General features: G+C 47.1%; 1 protein-coding gene across 1 annotated transcript in view; it reads right to left on the reverse strand.

Annotated features, from left to right (window-relative positions):
• The window catches only part of AP4E1 (adaptor related protein complex 4 subunit epsilon 1), a 321,681-nt gene that overhangs the window by 39,260 nt on the left and 261,739 nt on the right, over positions 1–20,682 (reverse strand). Inside the window, 1 exon segment of the mRNA XM_086958294.1 lies at positions 6,444–6,989. Within this exon segment, the coding sequence (XP_086814420.1) occupies positions 6,444–6,989 (546 nt within the window).

Consider the following 20,682-nt stretch of genomic DNA (forward strand, 5'->3'; position numbering starts at 1 on the left):
TCTGAGACAGAGGTACGTCTTCTATCGCCCTTTTCCTTAACAGGATATCGGCCTCCGCCTGGAGCTCGTGCAGTTGATACTGCGAGCTGACCGGAGGAATTGATGTAGGCGGGCTGGTGAACCGAAGACTGTATCCATTGCAAACAATATTCAGCACCCACTTGTCCTGAGTAATTTTTCTCCACTCTGCCAGAAAAAATTGAACGCTTCCCCCCACCGGAGTGGGTAACGGATGTAGGGGAAGTAAGCGCTCAGGGCCTAGACCCTGCCGGGCCTTTGGTCGCTGGTGCCGACTGCTGGCCGCCTCTGCCTTTCTGGCGCTTCTGGAACGGCCTTCGGAACTGCTGCTGTTGTTGCTGCTGCTGCTGCCCCGAAGCTTGGCCACGCCCTCTGCACTGTCCACCGAACCGTCTCTGGAACGGGCGGTACGATTTCTTTGTCTCCTTGGGCTTTTCCAGACCCACAGCCGTGTTTCGGCCTCCGCCTTCATGCGGGCCATTTCGTCATCCGCCTGTTTCCCAAATAGGGTTTCGCCAGAGAATGGTAGATTGGCAACCCTTTGTTTTGCGTCAGGTTTTAGTGACGTGAGGCAGAGCCAGGCGTGTCGCCACTGGTTAATCTCATGGCAGAAGCCATGCGCCACCAAGAGGGAAGAATCGGCTGCAGCGCTGATGACCTGATTCGCCACCAACATCCCCTCATTTAACACCTCATGGAAATCTTCTCTCTTCTCACGAGGCAGGTGTTCCGCAAACTGCTGGAGGGATTCCCAGAGACAACGGTCATAGCGTCCCAACAAGGCTGTGGCACTCGCAGCCTTCATGGAGGTTGCCGACGTCCCACACACCTTCCTCCCAGCCGAATCCTGCCATCTAGACTCTTTATCTGGAGGGACTGTGGATGACGGAGTGGTGGCATGCTGTTTACGAGCCGCCGTCACTATCACAGAGTCTGGAGGGGGTTCCACTCTTAGAAAAGCCGGATCAGAATCGGGAGCCCGGTATTTTTTCTGTAGTCTTGAGGGGGCCGCCTTAGTCACCGCCGGGGTGAGAAAAAGGTCGATGGCCGGATCCTCCAGGCCTGGTACCAGTGGCAATAAAGGACGAGACAGATGTTTCTGGTGCAGTGTCTCGAAAATTACCGATGTCTTGGGCGTGGGCACCGTCAACGAGATGCCCAATTTTGCTGCACCTCTTAACAGGACATCGTGAAAAGCCACCAGATCGTCAACCGGTGACACCCTTGTCTCCGGTGACCCCGACAAAGTCGGAGAGTAGTCCCTGGTCCCAGAGAACCTCGTCTGGGAACGAGACCTGCGCCTCCTGTGGCGTCGTCTCGACCGCGTGGATGACCTGTTGCGCGATCGTTCCCTCCTCCTGGAACGAGAGCGCGACCTCCCAGCTCGTGGGCGTTCCGCAGGTTTCCGCGGAGGCGTCTTCCGTGGCCTATCCTGGGGTTTCGGTCTAAGCGTCCCCTTAGGCGGTGTAGGAAGTGGGGGCAATTACACCGACCTTGGCGGAGGAGCAGGAGGTATCTCCGACCGAGGAGCGGGCCCACGCGGCGGAAGCGGTGGTGGTGGTTGTCCTGAGGGCGGAAGTGGTGGAAGCGGAGGGTTGATGGGAGGTTCCTCCTTAGGTACAGGAGGAGGGGGTGACTTCGGCCGAGGTAGTGTATTTACCACCGAGTACACCGAGCCCGGTGACTTCTTCGGGGGAGGGGACTGCGAACCAGCCCCTCCAGTAGGAGACCGCCGTCTCCCGCGTCCTCCACCAGACCCAGCGTGACTTCTGTCGCAAGAACTCCTTCTGCGCCGCTTAGGAGAGTTGGAACAACTCCGAGACGCCGATCTCTTCCTTCTCGACGCTGAGCGCCGCTTTTCCGGCGTCGACCGCCGCCTCCGCGACTCCGGCATCGAACGCCGCCTCCGCGACGTCGATCGCGTCTTCCTCGACGCCGAACGCCGCCTCCGCGACGTTGAGCGTTCAGTCTTCGACGGTGAGCGTCGACTCCTCCTTGATGCGACCGCTTTCTTGAGGTCCACCACGTCGAGGATCCCCTCGACGCCGACCGTCTTCTCGACGGCGACCGGCGGTGTCGCCTCGATGGCGAGCGCCGACGCCTGTCGCTCCTTCTTCGACGCCGATAGCTCGACGCTGACGTCGACGACGAAGACGCCGTCGACGGTGGTCTCGACGGCGGCCTAGCCAGGCCCTTCGACGTCGATCCTTCACACCGTCTCGACCCGGAGCCCCGGGGAGATGGGGAACACACCGTCGTCATCCCTCTCGACGTCGTCGTCGATGCAATCGACGCCGACGGAGACTGGGACCGTATGCTGGTCTTTCTGCCTCTGGGGAGCCCCCCAGAAGCCTCAGCAGAGGCAGAGGGAACCTTCCCAGCCTGCCGAGACCCACCTGCAGCCTGCAGTCGTCTCGCCTCCAGGCCTTGAAGCCTAATCTTCAGCCTTTCCTTCAGGGTCCTTGCTGAAAGGTTCTTGCAGATGTCACAGTCTTCAGGGACATGTGCTTCAGGGAGACAGATAATGCAGACGTCGTGTGGATCAGTCTTGGACTTCTTCCTTCCACATGCTGGGCATTTGTCGAAAAGAGCAGGCATTTTAGAGCCCTAAAAAGCCTGAACAAACACACAGGAGAGAAGGGAAACACCAAGATACAATAACTGAAAACACTTTTATCCAAAAAGTGCACAAAAGATCCAATAAACCCTTGAAAAAAAGAGAGCTCAATGCCAGGGTCCTGTTAGCAGGAGCCGGAAAAAAGAACTTAAAGTAAGAGGACCAGCTGTGCATTCTGGGATACTGGGAGAAGTTCTGGAAAGTTCTCTTAAAGTCACAGTATCCTATTTAAGCCACATAATGGCAGCCTATGGGGCTTGTCTGTCCATGTTCCTCTTTATCTGGATAAAACCAAAGATATTCGTAGGTCAGACCAATTGTTTATAAATTATGGATCGGTCAGGACGGGTCTTGCTACCTCTAAGCAGTCCATCTCTAGGTGGATTGTGTCCTGCATACAGTTGTGTTAACAAAAAGCTAATAAGACCTTAGGGGGTAAACCTACGGGTCATTCCACCAGGGGCAAAGCGGCCACGACTGCTTTGCTCCGTAACGTTCCAATTGCAAAAATCTGCAAGGCGGCCACTTGGAAGTCGGTCCATACCTTTGCTAAGCATTACTGCCTGGACACTGACGCCAGGGCAAACGCTCAGGTTGGGCAGGCTTCGCTGCGAAATTTGTTCGCACAGTAATGGTGTTATGTCTTTATTCTCCACCGCCGCTTTGGTGTGGGGATGGGCTTGCCATTCTATTCACTAGATTATGACTATACACAGAGATCCCCTCCTACAGAAGGAGTAGTTTCTGCCCTGTAACTCCAGTTCTGTAGTAGGGGTATCTCTGTTATAGTCATAAGCGCCCGCCCTCCTCCCCGGTGGAGAAAGATATTCATGTAAGGAATGCTACAGGTCTGGCGTGTTACTCCTTCAAAAAGAACTAAAAGTAAGAGGGACCTGCTGTGCATTCTGGGATACTGGGAGAAGTTCTGGAAAGTTCTCTTAAAGGCACAGTATCCTATTTAAGCCACATAATGACAGCCTATGGGGCTTGTCTGTCCATGCTTTCCTCTCTATCATTCCAGAGGCTTTTTCTGGTAGAGGCAAGTTTCTCTATGGAGGAAGCTGGGCAGGCTGTGCTGTGTGTGTGGTCTCCTTTGGTGGAATTTCTAGTTGAAGTACTGGACAGTGTAGCCTGTGGATATAGGCTGCATTATTTGTCTTTAAATTCTCTTTTAAGTGTCTTTGCAATTCTGCATTTTTTGACAAATTAAGAGATTATTTTTGATTGCCGGGGTCCACGCACATGGGCGGGACTATTCACTAGATTATGACTATACACAGAGCTCCCCTACTACAGAATTAGATTTTTTCAGCTAAATTTTAGGTTTTCAGGGGATTCTTGGTAGGAAAACGTTAGGGGATCGACACCAGCCATACCTTCCTGGACTCCCCTGGGTGTCTATTTTCTAAAAACGTCTGGGTTTGGTAGTTTTCCCTGGATGGCAAACAGGCCTGTGGGAAAAAACCCAGGTGAACCCCCTTGCAAACCCAGGTTGTTTTGTGATAGGTCATTTTGATGTCTCCACAATATGTTTGAATTCTTCCCTGCCGCAGACACTTGGCCCACTCACACAAGTGAGGTACCATTTGTATTGGGGGAATACTGGGAGGGCGGAATTTTGTGGACTCATGTAGATTTGCAAACTTTCCATCATTGAAATGTGAGGAAAATGTGTTTTTTTTTGGGTGATTTATTTTACAAAGTTTGAGGTTTGCAAGGGATTCTGGGTAACAGAACCTGTTGAGAGCTACACAAGTCACCCCGTTCTGGTTTCCCCCGGTGTATAAGTTTGCTAGGTTTCCCCAGGTGATGACTGAACTAGGGTTCAAATCCCCAACTAGGCACTTTGTAAAAAAAGGGTCTGTTTTCATTGTAAAAATGTGGTGTGTCCACGTTTCAGTCTGGACCATTTCCTTTCACAGGCATTAGGCCTACCCACACAAGTGAGGTATCATTTTAATTGGAAGACTTTGGGGAATGTGGTGTGGGTGAAAGTGTGTGGATACACGCAGATTGCAGAACTTTTCATCACAGAAATGTGAGGAAAATGTATATTTTTTTTTTTTACAAAGTTTGTAGTTTGAAAAGGGTTCTGTGTAACAAAATCTGGTGAGAGCTACACAAGTCAGCTCATCCTGGAGACTCAGACACTTGTTTCTGGTGGCAGGCTGACAAAAGGCAGTCAGTCAGCACTAGGTGCTGGTAGGTTTTCTGGGGCACCTCGAAGGTTTGCTCTGGGGTCATATATTACTAAATCCGACACTGACATCTGTGTGGGTTTATGAATAGAAGATGTTTGACACCAAACATCCTCTTTTCATGTAGCTGGGGAACTCGTTTTCACCAGTGTCTAGCCCATGTTTTAAAATGGCTTCCCTGTTCACTTGCACTAGCAGTAATGGTACTGACCAGCAGTAGGGAATATCTACTCATGCAGATATGCACTTGCATATAATATAAGGCACCCTGCCTTAGGGCTGTAGTGGTAATTTGCATATAATGCATGCAGTGTTAGGGGGACATGGCACACAGGGATGTTGACATTCATGTTTTCACTTTTGTCTGCACCAAGACATGCAGGCTGCAGTAGCAGTTTGCATGAGCTTGGAGAGAGGTCCTTAACAGTGGCATAATTTGTGCTGAAGCCATTGGGGACCCTCTTCAGTGCCTCAGGCCCTAGGTACCAGGGGTACCATTTACAAGGGCGTTACAGAGGGTACTACAGGTATTGCCAATTGGGGGAAAAAATTGCACAGTTTTGAGAGAAAGATCGGTCTCTGGGCACCTGGTTAGGAGGAACCCAGTGCACTTCCAGTTGAAATCATATCAAATACCAGGCATAAAGTGGGGGTGACCATGTAAAAAAAGGGCCTTTCCTACAATAAAGTTCCAAATTAAGTACGAAATACTAACTCCTCTCATGAATATCCCGATCTACTAAATTTGGAGCAGATTAGTTTACAGAGAAATGCAATTGGTTTAAAACAACATACTTTATATGTCATGGAACACAAATCACTTGTAAATTTTAAAAATGACCGAATTGGGAGCATCCACAAATAACATAGCTTAGATTCATTTGTATTCACTAAACAGCATGAAAGTCTTTTTTGCATTGAATTTCCATGGAAATGAAACCGTATTGCTGAATAAAGAAACAATGATTTGTCAGATCAATACTGAGATTATCCCCTACATAAAACTCTTCAGAGGTCTCACAGTTTAATCTTTTTCCTGAGACGAGCATCTGAAAAGTGTACCTTTGGCAGTACTTGTGATTTCGAATATAACACAGCAAGCCTTTCGAACATAACACAGCAAGCCTCCGTATGAGGCTTTTTAGGAAAGAGATTAATACAGCACATCCGAAGAAGTGAAACCTTATGTTGATTATGTCATTAGGATGCATGCTATTCACAATGGCTGTATTAATTGAGATTTTCTGGCAAACAGCACACTTACTGGAAGTCAATCTTTAATTCAGGCCCAATATACAGTCCCCCCTATTCATTAACATGGGTAAATTCAAATACTAAATCTACCCACCAAATAACAGATCACCTACCACTGCAACTGGTTACAACACTCTTGTTTCCCATAACCCTATGAATAGTTTCCAAGGCATACAATCAAAGAACAGCCCACAGAGGAGGGAATGGGGGGTCACTAAGGTCCCTTTCAGAGTTGAGTTATCACCATCAAAGTATAATAGGTTAAAAAGCTTTGCTTTAGAAAACAAAATAAATATTATTTTGCGCTACATCTAGAATAGACAATAACGTTTTCAGTCATAGGTTTACTAACTTACCTTGAAGGTTTCTGTGTTTGCGAATGTTAGGCTCACAGAAGTAAGTGTTGAGGTACTCCTGTTGGCAATAATTAAAACAAGCAGAAAGCAATCTTCTTTCCACACTTTGTAGGAATATATACCCAAGGACTCCGTGCGAACAATTTCCTTAGCCTCTGAATGGGAGTGTTCAGCTAGGTGATCAGGTAATGGCGGAGACGGCTCAATCAGTGAGCTTAAAACAGTTTGTGGTTGCCGAAATACTTCAAGGCTAGTGTTTGCAAACAGGTAAGAAAGACCCTCATTGAAACCAGTTCCATTTAGAGATTTAGACTTGCCCTGATTCCTACTGGTGTCCAGCAAATCAGAAGCAACAACTGAGCTATTTCTGAAACTTAAAGGTTCAGTGTGTTGAAAAGGCTGAGCTGTATTTTCCTCGGTTTTTGGTAAAGGACTAAAAGAAGTAGTAGTACTATTTTGCAAACTGGTCATCTTTTCAATTGGTGTGGTATCTTTGGTTTTCGTTTTTCGACGGAATTTTTGAGTGCTGCGGTCAGCTTTTCCCATCTGCAAAGCAAAAAAAGAAGAAAATCTATTTTAAACGTCAGCCTTATAATTAACTAGTAGGTGCAGCAGGTGGTATTAAAGGAAAACAGTAAAAAAACATATTTTGTGAATATAAACTGTAATACATAGCCTAATAAAATTACAGACTTACGTAAATATCTCCGTGAAAACATTTTGATTTACATTTAATCTTACTATCCACAACTTGCTAAAAAATGTCCAGTATTGTACTGAGAGTAGTCGGTTATTGCAAAACCAAAATATGGGGGAAGTGAGTATGGCTGGATTTAAGAATTGAACGCCGGTCAACATTTTTGTGGGTAGATATTAATGTCAGGTCGAGATTTTGGATACAGTGGATGTTTCGAAATTCCAGGCAATGCTAATGTGACTACTTCACTTTGGCGAATGGAGCAAGCAAAAGGCTAAATAAAAAGAGCACAAAGTGTTATAAATAGGGGAAAACGCTGCCTAGTGCCTCTATAAATCTGAAAGGGTTCGAAGACCTTGCCATTAAGGGATATTGCTACAGAGGCTCCCTGATACAATGACGCTTTTGACAATGTGAACTGGGGTTGGAAACCCCTAAGCCTCCATTGCCAAAAACAAATAATCCCATTTCGCAAGAGTAAAAGCCTTCTCTGCATCAATGAACAAGTTACTTACCTTTGTTAATGATAAAGCTGTAAGAGACATATATTATTATAGATTCCTTACCTTAGAATTACCCCAGACGTCAGACTAGATCCGGAGAATTATTCCCTCAGCAGTACCCCTGCGCGTCGGCAGGTGGCGTCCGCCGACTCCACGTCTGTTGTCGGCATCTTGGTTGCCGGGATAACGTCACAGTGTCTACTTAGATGCCACCCCTATGGGCTGACGTCAGTTCTGACACGACTTTCCACGCCAGAAGCGCAGAGTCATTTAAGACACTGACCACTGGTGCACCACACTAGGGTCCTTGCAAGGGAGTACCTGTCCCTAGAAATCAGTTCGCAGAACGGGGAGGATGGGTGGGGCAGTAATGAATCTATAACTTATATATGCCTCTTACAGACAAAGCGTTATCGAAGGTAAGTAACTTGTTCATCTGAAAGAGACTACTAGTTATAGACTACTTACCTTAGAATAGATACCCAGCAATACTAACCCCGGAGGAAGGACTACGAACCAAGTTCACACCAGAAAGTCCTGGAGGACAGAACGGGCAAAGTAACCTTCCCTTCGGACTTGAATATCCAGGCAGTAATGTCTAGTAAATGTGTGCATAGAAGCCCACGTAACCGCCTGGTAGAAGTCAATGAGTGCGACTCCACATAACAAAGCAGTAGCTGCTGCTGTAGTTCTAGTGGAATGAGCTTGCAGCCCCACTGGAGGTTCCTTTTTAGCTACAGTGTCACAAATCTTTATACAAAGGATGGCCCATCTAGCGATGGTACACTTTTGCACAGCCTGACCTTTCTTGGCAATTACATAGCCAACAAAGAGTTGATCAACCATCCGGAAATCCCTTGTGCGGTCAAAGTAGAATAGCAGCGCACGTTTGGGGTCCAGACGGTGGAGTCTTTCCTCTTCCTTGGAAGGATGTGGATGCGGGAAAAAGGTGAACACAGTGAAAATATGTCTGATGTGAAAAGTAGTGACAATTTTAGGTAGGAACAAGGATCTCGTTTGAAGCACCACTTTGTCCAGATGCACCGAGAAGAAAGGGGGTTTAGAAGAAAGGGCTTGAAGCTCAATCACACTCAATCACACTGCAAGCAGAGACAAGAAAAGCAGACTTCAGCATGACAAGCCTAAGAGGGCAGTTGTGAAGAGGCTCATAGGGAGCATACATAAAGTAAGTTCAAGTTCCACTGAGGCATTATGAAAGGGGATGGTGGAAAAAAGATAAATTATGCTTTTAAAGAACCTACTTACAATAGGGTACTTGAACAAACAGGGCTGATCTGGTAGTCGAAGAAAAGCAGAAATCGCTGCCATATGTTATCTTATTTAGGCTTCTAAGGCACGCTTATACCCAAGGGTGTCCTGGCGCTGAGCACTGTCTAACTGGAATCCCTCTGCATCTGAACTAATCTGTAAACAACCATGTTTTCAACCACTTCTTAAAAGAGAGGAGATCCGTGGAGTTCCTAATGTTATGTTATGTTAAAAAGTCTTATACCGCGCACGTTCACCGAAACGGTTTCTTGGCGCTCATAACAGATGCGGAGGGCAAGGGCAGAAGTTTACTCAAATTCTGACTCAAAGAGGAACGTCTTCAGTGTCCTGCAAAAACATTCATAAGAGGGGCAGTGGCGGAAGGGGGAGGGGAGGGAGTTCCAAAATGTAGGAGCTAGAAAAGAGAAGCGGAGGCCACCATGTTTCTTGCGGTGGATTTGAGGAGTGAGCAGAAGATTGTCAGCAGAGGAGCGTATGTTTCTCGTGGGTATATACCGCTTCAAGCTGGAAGAGAGAAAAGCAGGTGCAAGATTATAGAGGGCTTTGAAGATGGTGCAACCAAGTTTGAAAGTGCAGCGTTTGGCCACCGGGAGCCAATGCAGGCTCCGTAATAGCGGCGAAACGTGCTGGTGCTTAGGCTGGTGATATACTAAGCGAGCAGCCTGGTTTTGTATCAGCTGTAGCCTCTGGAGCTGGTAGGCGGGGATCCCTGCGTATAAGATGTTGGCAAAGTCAACTCTGGAAATAACAAGAGCCAAGATGACGAGGATGAGTGCATCTCTGGTGAGGAATCTACAGATTTTGCGTATCCTACGTAGGTGGAAAAAGCAGGATGATGTTACAGAACTGATCTGAGAGTTAATGGATAGATCGCCAGAGATGACTACACCGAGGCTTTTCACAGAGTTGACAGGGCGGGGGGGGGGGATCCCGAGTGAGTGGGGCCAAAAGCTGTCGTTCCTTGGGTTGGCCTAAGATGCATTAGAAGCTTGTTCCAGGCATTGGTGGCACCTAGGAAAAAACTCCTTCCACCCCAATTGGCCTTTTTTGCTCTTGGAACAATCACTTGCTTTGCTTCCATGGAGCGCAGCACTCTTCCAGGAACATACCATTGAAGGCGCTTTCTTAGGTATTCCGGGCCACTGCCCATCAGGTACTTAAATATAGATAGCCTTTAAGAGTGCCCAGAGCCGAGCCCTGCTGGCCCAAATAGATAATGAACAAAAGAACCTCAGAAAAAGGGGCAGAACGGGGATCCACAACCTTTGCTTTGCGCCATGCCACAAACTTGTTCCATCGACAGGCGCATACAGTATTGGTGGAGGGACACCTGGCTGCCAAGATGACATTACAAACTTTGGAGGGTAGGTCAAAAGCTGTCAACTGTCGCCGCCCAATGTCCACGCATGGAGGTGGAGGCTGGATAGGTTCGGGTGGCGAACAGTCCCCTGCTGCTGTGACAGAAGATCCTCCCGAAGGTGGAGTCTAATCGATGGCCATGCTAAGGACCTTGGGGTACCTCTTAGCCAGATTCCTACTCTCTCCCTCTGCAGCTCCGCTGCTGTGCCGCTGCCCTGCGCAGTGATTGGTGCAGGTAAGGTTTCGAACATTCTGTTGTGCCTTGATTGTGTTTTGCCCTGTTTTTGCCTGCTTCACTGCCCTCTTGTTCCTTGATTGCGTTTTGCCCGTTTTTCTTTTTCTTTTTCACTGCGCCCTGTACCTAGGCTCTTCTCTTCTTCTTCTCTCTCCGTTTCCTGCTCCCTTTCCCGCTGCCGCCCCGAAGCACCCCTCCCCCTGCCGATTCCTGCCTCCCAGCTGCGCCTCCCTCCCCTTTCCTACTTAATGGCGGCCGTTGCGCGACCATGCTGAAGACGCGCCAAAGGTAAGCCCATCTGCGCCCGCTCGCGACCTGCGCCAGGAACTCTGAATCTCCGACCACCCATCGCTACAACTCAGCTGCCCTCCTCGCACTCAACCCAGGAGGAACAACAATTGCCAGTTGTCCACGCCGAGCACCACCCACGGATGGACCTCCTGCCGCCACTTCTACCAGATCTTCACCACTGTCTGCACCCCAACGACCTCAGCCCACACACCAAACACCAACACCTCTGGAGCCCTGAGATGCATCCTCCTCAACGTGCGCTCCCTGCACAGACACGCCGTAGAAATCTGGGACCTCCTTGACAGCCTCGCACCAGACATCACCTTTTTAACAGAAACCTGGACCAACTGCACCTCTGCCCCCGACATCGCCTTCACTATCCCCGACGGATACAAGATCCAGAGAAAGAACCGCCCAGGAGGAGGACTTGCCATCGTACACAAGAGCTCTATCTGACTCAAGACCTCCAGCTTGAGCGACAGCTCGCCCACCACCTCTACTTCCAGGTCCAGACCAGCCCCAGAATGACCCTGGGAGGCACCCTCACCTACAGACCACCCGGACCTCAAACTGCGTTCACCACCTCCATTGACAACCTCCTTGCACCCCATGACATCGCCTCCATTGACTACTTACTCATTGGAATCCTCAACTTCCACCTCCTGAGCGACCCCAACTCCGCTACTCTCCTGGACAACCTCACCAACCTCGGACTGAAACAATTCCTCACCACTCCCACCCACAAGGCAGGACCTACACTTGACCCCATCTTCGCAGGAGGTAACAACATCCACTTAAGCCACACCACGCAACCCCATGGATGGACCACCACTGCGTACACTTGCATGTCGACAAACCAACAGCGCCCAAACCTACCCCCACCCTCCGCAAAGAAACTGGAGCAAGATCACGGAGGACTAGCTAAACTCTGTCCTCAGCCGCAATGCCCCCACCACCTCGACCAAAGCCAACCTCTCAGCCAAAGAACTCCACAGATGGATCTCCAACTGTGCCGTCAAACTTGCACCCCTACGTAACCCCGACAGACTGCGCCCCAGGAATGCCACCTGGTTCACTGCCGACCTCCAAGAATCCAGGCACACCTGCAGACGCCTAAAGAAGAACTGGAGAAACAGGAAATCCTCACAAGACCGCACCACCTACAAGAACGCCATGACAGAATACCACCAACACATCAAATCCACCAAAAGGACCTTCATCCAGAACAAGATCCTCGCCAACTCCAGAAACTCCAAGGATCTATTCAGCTGTATCCAGGAATTCACCAAACCCCCCAGAAAAAACCACTGACATCACCCCCTCCAAGGACCTCTGCAACAAACTCTGCTCCTATTTCCATCTGAAGAGCAAGGGCCTCTAAGACAACTACTACGACTAGACATCTTACTCCGAAACCACTCCACCCTCCAGCAATGCCAGCCAACCCACCATCGCATCCTGGACCCCAGTCATCACCGAATACACTGCATCAACCATGAAAGGCATACACTCAGGAGCCCCCATGGACTTCTGTCCCCTGCACATCTTCCACAAAGGCTCTGCGACTATCGCTCCAGAACTACGAAACAGGCATCTTTCCCAACGGACCTAAAAAACTACTGTCTTATTTCTCTCCTCTCGTTCGAGGCCAAAGTCACAGAGAAGACAGTCAACATCCAGCTAACGAAATTCATTGAAGACAACTTCATCCTCGACCCCTCCCAATCTGGATTCTGCAGCAACTACAGCACCGCTACACGGTAATGCAGCAACGTTATGTACTGGACTTAATGCCCTTACTGGAGGGAGGGGTCTGTGCCAAGATTGGAGCAGCCTGCTGCACATTCATCCCAGGCAATGACATGAAGAATGGAACACTGACTCTGACCATTCAAGCACTGCACAATCTACAAAGAAAAATGTGTGAAGAGCGAGGTGTCACTGAGCAGGAGTGGTTTTTGAATTGGTTCTCCTGGCTCGGACGATGGATATCTGGTTTATCTAATCATTGTTGCCAGTTATTAATATGTTGCTATTGGTATGCAGGGTTGTACAATTGGGGATCACCTGCTGTAAAACCGCAGACCTCAGACTGGGAAGAATGCAGGTGATTAGAAAGGTAGATGTTGTCAAAAGCGAGCATAAGGAACAATAGGCCCCAAATAAAGTAAGTATCCAAATGTATCCGTTAGGTAGTGTAGCTGAAGAAATCGATGCATTCATCGATAAAAATAAAATCTTGTTCTTATTAACAGAATCGCCCGTTATGAACTCCATATCAACCTCGACAGATATGAAGTCAAGCAGGCCCTGAGACCCAGGCCTGGGATTGCTGATTGATAGGTCACAGGTGGAATGATACATAGCTGAAAGGCAAACACTTCGGCAGGAAACTCTTGCTCAATCCCACAGAAAGGCAGTAACCAAGACCCCTTAACATATATTGTACACTGGAAACTTTTATAACCGGTCATGCTTTGTATAAAAGAAGGACATATACCGATTGTAAAGGGAGACAGTCCTTAAACCTTGCACCTGTAACTGTTATCCCGGGAATAATGTTTAATTAAACAAACTCAAATAACATTTGGCTGAATGAGGCTGGTTGCAAAAAGACAGTGGTTGAAAGAAAAGCACCCAAAGCCCACTCTATGTAGATTATTAGCTGTGCTGTCAAAAATTGGACCTAAAAAGATAACATCAAAACATGCTAAATTGTATCAAAAATGTCTGGGGACAATTGAACTTCCACATCAGAAAATGTAGAAAATGTCAGTTCTTCTAGCAGCAGGAAAACAAAAAACAATCTGGATCTCCAACTGCCACTACTAAACATTATGGGACTGAAAAGTTGCAGCCCCTGTTAAAGTGCCAATTACTTTATTTTAGATTTGTAAAGACCGATACATACCTGGTCTTACGTTAAGACCTGTCATTTTGTTTGTTTTATTACAAAAAAGACTGTAGCAAGGACTAATTCAGTCCTTACTTTTTGCTTAGCCTCTTTTCTAATTGGAATTATCATTTTCAATAAAGGTACAAAAACAAAATAACTAAAACCCCCTAGGTATGTATGTATGTTTTGTATTACTGAAGCTTTCTACTGTAAAAGTGCTAGGGAAATTAAAAAACCCAAAGAAATATATTCAGTGTTTATGAATGATGAAGAACCCAGTTCATACTGAAACCATATGTAACTTGGCTTCCAATCTAGAGTCTATATGCAAGCACTTTCCTAAGATATGCCAACACTTATTCTATGTTGCACATTTTTTTATAAAAGAAAAACGTAAACTAATATTGTAGGAGCAGCTTTTTCTTGGTATCGAGTATTTTGAGGGCTATAACCTTTGACGCACGTAGGTGAAGGAGTGCTTCAATAAACAACCTATATATAGACCATAGCAAAGTGAAGGTCCACTAGTAGATGGCCTTTAGAACTACCATAAATGTTACTAAGGCCATTAATAGCCTGGAATATGAGCTGACTTTGGACTGGACTCGTGGTTCTAGTTATTATTAATTAGCATTTATTGAGCGCAGGGCTACCCTAAGGCATCCCAGCGCTAATGTGCCGCCAAGTGCCACTGTGCTTGACCCATTTGAAGGACAGCCAGTGGAAAAGCTTGAATCCCAAGGATACAAACTCCAGGGCACTCATGATCTAGGCCCACTTATACAAGTGTGATCCGCTTTGACAAATGTCTCACCAACTGCAGAGTAAGAAAGCCATCACCAACTATGTCACTAACCTCACATCAATGAATAAAATCCAGTGGGACAGGGTTTGGCAAACTTTTTATTATTCACTAATAGAGCCAGATGGAAAATAAATCAATGAACCAGATGAAGTGAGGCAGGCTAGTGACCACTAGAGTGTGGAATTTCCAATGGCCACCCAGTTGTCAAGATATGGGCCCATTCCATATCTCTCACACAGCTGACTTAAGCACAGAAAGAATGAGTCCTAGAGCACTATTTTGAAAGACTTGCGGATTAATATAAAGAGGTGGTAGTCTAGAACAGTGTGCAGACCTCTATTCCTTTTGTCCACAGCAGAAACCTCGGGAAAAAGTCTCAGATGCTACTCCTCAGTAATGGCAATCTTGATTGACTACTTTGCCTCCTAGGTTTCCAAGAGCTATTCAAACACTGGCTAGGAGCTAGGGAGAGCATAGGGTGGCACCCTGGAGATTAAAAGGCCAAGACTGAGACCCACAAACAATAAGGTCCAATGATTTAGGCATGCCCACTTCACCACCAACCCTTCACTTGTAGCCAGATTTAGCATGTTCAGATGATGATTGAGGGGGCCTTATAAGGAACCTTCATCTCAGGGGACTGGATGCTGGGTAAACAGAATTAGTGGAAGGAGTGATTACGGAGGAGGAGCTTACGGAGAACCTTCAACAGCTGAAGGCCGGGAAAACCCCAAGGCCTAATGAATTCACAGTGGAACTGTCTAAATTTGCTGGGCCAAAAGCTAAGCTTATCATGACGGCTCAAGGAAAAAAGGATACTGCCTCCAGATGTTCGTATAGATGACATTGTGGTAATACATACACCAGGATGCCCACATGAGTATTGTTCCTCCTAATACATAAACCAAATTCTTACCTGGGTATTGTTCATCCTGCCACCCTATTTCCCTACTGAATGTTGAAGGTAAAATACCTGCCAAACTCCTCGCAAATCAGTTGTCCAAGGTCATTGGCTTGTTAGTGCAAAAAGCCCAATCAGACTTATTGCCTGGACGAGAGACAAGAAACAATATATTAGGAGGGATTTCAATGCGTTAGCTCTCATAGACAGGCTCATGGCCCGCTGCCACTTTTCCATCAGTTTAGAAAAACAGAGGACTCCACTGGCCTGGAACCCCAGTTTCCCTTTGGCCTTGCAAACCAACTCCTTTACAGCTAGGGCGGCAGGGGTGTGCCACACGATTAGCGACCTATTTGAGGGGGACACCTTGAAATCATTTGACCAATGCAGGCAGGACTTCCCACTCCTGGCCACTGCGCAATTGCAGTACTATCAACTTCAACATTGGCTACATACACCCAATGGAATACAGGGAGCCACACGCCAACTTAACTTATTTGAGACATTGGTATGTGCTTTCGATGGCTCGCTGGGGCTGATTTCAAATACATACCGAGTCTTGCAACACTCCAATTCGCTACCAGGATATACCCAGGACCTACAGAACCATTCTCAGCAGGAAACAGCTTATAAGGTGATGACCCGCTGGTATTACACACCAGCACAAATCTACAAGATGTTCCCTCCCTCCTCACCCATGTGCTGGCGCTTTGGCTCTGACATAGGTTCCTACATTCACATACGGTGGTCTTGCTTCATGGTACGTTTTCTGGAAGGAGGTGCTGAGCCACATCAAATATATGGTTGGTTTCCCCATCCCAAACACACCACAAGCCATCATCTTAAGGATTTGACCCCAAACTCTCAAAGGCATGACACACTCTGATTGGCGCCTAATTTTACACATGCTACGGGCAACCAAGCAGGTTATCGCTCTGCTTCGGAAAAAGCATTCAACCTACCTGGCGCCGGTGGGACTCGCTCGCCTGTGGCTCAACATGGCAATGGAACTCCTAACTAGTAGTATCACACATACGGATGCTCACTTCACATGAGTATGTCAACCTCTAATACAACATCTGCCTAAAATAGAGCACTCCAGCTCCCTCCCACTGTGCTTGCGTGCCCTGCAGCTCTTTGGTGATTCCCTGCTTCCGCGAGGAGATGCACCCCAGAGTGAGGCCTCGCACGTGGCTTTTGGTGAGTGATCCTTTATTTCACCGCCCTACCCATCATCACACTAGTTGCATCTCTTTTAGTTCCTACCTATGCAACCTTGGCATCTACTGATACCTGCCTTGTCTTGAGTAACTTTCCCCAGGGCCCCCCCACCTTGTTCCCTCATTGCCCTCTTTTCTTCAGTTAAAATATTTCTATGGACACTGGTCGGATGTATACTTGTGTGGCAAATCACCCTCTGTTACCAGGATTATCTGCCCATAATGGACGCGATACCCTGTAATATATCTCAAATATGCAAATATATGACACTGGGCCGTGACCCGATGGACTTTCTTGTCTCGCCAGAAATGTAAATCTTGATCCTCCAGAGTGTTACTTGTCCATATGGGTGATATAAGCACTGTATGTATTGTTTGTTGGTGCACAGTTTTTATAAAACAGATTTAAACAAAGAAAAATAGAGGAATATTTACCAAGTAAAAACATACAGAGATCATTAAAATTCATTAAGGGAAACTGGAGATGTGATTTTTTTACGGTTTTAAGAGAAAAATCACCTAGAAAAACGAAAGCAAATTACAGCTTACTGGGACCTAAGCATGATATCAGGCTAACAGTGATGGAGCAGAGATCGGACAAACCAAATAGGTCATTCCGGTCAAAGAATTTACCTTTGGACTTAGTTTCTGAAACGGAGTCCAAGGCTATGGTCAGCAATAGTACCTCAAAGACAGACAAGTGGTCATCAAGCTCCCACTCAAGCATTAGGCTTTGGTACCAAAAGCTGTGAGCAGGACAAAGCTGGATTTTGTGGAAGGCAACGTTTGCTTAGTCATTCAGTAGTTTTGCCACCTTTATTTGTGCCAAGGTTTTACTTTCAGAATTTTCAGTATGGTAAAAAGCTGTGAGTGGGAAAAATCTGTCTTTATTGCCTGCTTCGGATGTGACCTTCCTGAAATCTCCTGGTCCTGGCCCTTTGGAGAGTTGTAAAAAAACTGCTAAGACTCACTTTTCTACAACTATTTTCTTGCAGACTCCCACCTCCACTTCCTTTTGAAGCATGTCCCCTTTGCCTTACTAAAAAATTACCCAGGAGCACGGTTTGAACATGGCAGATTCTTTTTGCCACCAGGCAGGCCTTTCTTCAGCACTTCAGGCACTCTCCTATTTAGATGAGCTCTCCTAAAGCTTGACTGAGCCCAAAAACTGTGACTGGAACCTGGAACTGTGAATGAATAGGAGAAGCTATTCCTTGCATCTCCAAGTTAAAAGAGATAGTGCTTTGGCTGTCCTATGTTCTGCCAAGTTTTCCCATCCCCTCCCAGACAGCTAGTCACTACTAAGTGGTCAGCATTAACAACCACAATGTCCTTCGTAGGCTAGAGGTAGGTCATTGTCTTTTGAGTCAGGGAATTTTCAGTCAGCCAAGTCTATGTATTCTAGCTCTGGGGGCGTAATGAGTTGCCAAAATGGTGTTAAGTCAGTTCTGGCGCAAACAGCGCAAAAACTATTTTATTAAGTTATATTTCCACTTACGTTGTCACAAATCTGACTTCACCATTCTAGGAAATGTGGGCAAAGGAAATAACCCACATAAATGGGTTCACCCATTTCATACTTCAGCTGTTTCAGAGTCAATTGGAAGGGCAAAGGGAGGGCTTTGCACTTTTATATCGAATAGTCTGGAATTAATGAAGACAGAGCTTTTCGCAGAGGAAACATACTATCAACTGAACAAAAATCCACGTTGCTAGAAAACATTGTATTGCAGTGACACCTTTTTATAATATTATTCCCCCGGTTAAAGCTAGGGATGTAATACAGAAACTGGGTAATGATTTAAAATCTTTATGTAGTAACAACACTAAAGATACAATGTTAATTCTGGTAGGGGATTTTAATTGTGTCTTGTGCTCGTCTGTTGATGACAAATTAAGCGGTTTATCAGATGAAGAAGGGATTAGCAATACCAACTTTCAACACTCATTTCTGGGGGAGCTCTATAATGAAATGATTTTTTGTCTTGATCTGAATTTTGCAAATGACCTAGTGCTTTGCCTGTTCCCATGTGCCACACCTTTAATGGTAGGGGTCTATCTAGTACTACAGATTATATACTCTTGTCCAATAGCCACGCGTGCAGACTTCACTCTTTCTCTGTAGACGATAACTCATTGAGTGATCATTTTCCATTGTGTCTTTCTGTATCATTGCCAATAAGCAAGACTGACAGTCAAGATAAGGTGTCCTGGTCTTAGCAAATATTACAATTGATAAAACACACAGCTCTTTGGTCCTTTTTCCTCCTACCTCGAATCTGAGGAGGCAAGGTTCAGGGTCAACCCTAAATACTAAATTTAGGGTTGTTACAGGGGTGTGCAGGTTGAGACCAATAGGTCTCTTCCTTGGGGTGAGTACACTCCCTATTATGCCACCCTCCAGTGACAGAGGGGGCATGGGCCTTTCTCTAATTGGCTGTGTCCCTCATCTTCACTCCAGGCCAGAAATTGCTTTTCTGCTCAGTTGTTTGGTTAAGATTACTTCATGGAATCTTTTTACAACAAGCATTTGCAATGCAATAGGTCTCGCATTTGCGAAATTTTAAGCTATTGGCATTGTGAATGACCATGCCTTTCATTTATACGTTTTGAAAACCAACACATAAATTAAGGGTTTGTTATTTACAATGCCAGTAGCTCAAAGTTTTGCAAATGCGAGACCTATTGCATTGTAAATGCTTGTTTTAATATGCGTTGGCTTTGAAAATATATAAATTATTAGCATTGTTATTCACAAAGCCAATAGCTTACACTTTCCTAATACGAGTCCTATTGGATATGGCAATGTTTGTTGGTAGCAAGCAAGGACAGTGCTGTTGTGGTGCTGAGTGATGATGTGGTTGGGCTGATGTGGTGGTGTTCCTGAGTGATGTGGTGGTGTTCCTGAGTGATGTGGTGGTGTTCCTGAGTGATGTGGTGGTGTCCCTGAGTGATGTGGTGGTGTCCCTGATTGATGTGGTTGTGGTTGTGCCCCAGAGTGATGTGGGGTGTCCCCGAGTGATGTGGCGGTGTCCCCGAGTGATGTGGCGGTGTCCCCGAGTGATGTGGTGGTGTCCCCGAGTGATGTGGCGGTGTCCCCGAGTGATGTGGCGGTGTCCCCGAGTGATGTGACGGTGTCCCAGAGTGATGTGGCGGTGTCCCAGAGTGTTGTGACGGTGTCCCAGAGTGATGTGGCGGTGTCCCAGAGTGATGTGGCGGTGTCCCAGAGTGATGTGGCGGTGTCCCAGAGTGATGTGGTGGTGTCCCAGAGTGATGTGGTGGTGTCCCCGAGTGATGTGGTGGTGTCCCCGAGTGATGTGGTGGTGTCCCCGAGTGATGTGGTGGTGTCCCAGAGTGATGTGGTGGTGTCCCCGAGTGATGTGGTGGTGTCCCCGAGTGATGTGGTGGTGTCCCTGAGTGATGTGGTGGTGTTCCTGAGTGATGTGGTGTTGTTCCTGAGTGATGTGGTGGTGTCCCCGAGTGATGTGGTGGTGTTCCTGAGTGATGTGGTGGTGTTCCCGAGTGATGTGGTGGTGTTCCCGAATGATGTGGTGGTGTTCCCGAGTGATGTGGTGGTGTTCCCGAGTGATGTGATGGTGTCTCTGAGTAATGTGGTGGTGTCTCTGAGTGATGTGGTGGTGTCTCTGAGTGATGTGGTGGTGCCAGTCGTTTTACGTCCCACTCTGCTTCAATGCAGCAGCCAGACAGGCTCTCCCGTCAGAGACATATGAGGCACCGCCGTGTTTGATTGTGTGTGTGGTGCGACGACCCCGTGAAGCGCCGACCTCACTTCAACTGACAGTCAGGCCGCTAGGTCCGCGCTATGTTCTGATGGGTTGACCATTGCATCGGGTGCAGAGAGCGACACTGAAACAAACAGACATGTTGTACGACGGCAGTTAGTAGTGTTGCTACCGCCACTGGTGTCTTTTAGAACCCAAAGTTTAGGCGCTATAGTGCCGAAATATACTGTATACCATACACGCAAATTCATAGACGCCAAACCTTACCACCCCACACAGTGCTATGCCATTACACAACG

This window comes from Lissotriton vulgaris, chromosome 2_1 (assembly GCF_964263255.1).
Source record: "Lissotriton vulgaris chromosome 2_1, aLisVul1.2, whole genome shotgun sequence".
NCBI lineage: Eukaryota > Metazoa > Chordata > Amphibia > Caudata > Salamandridae > Lissotriton > Lissotriton vulgaris.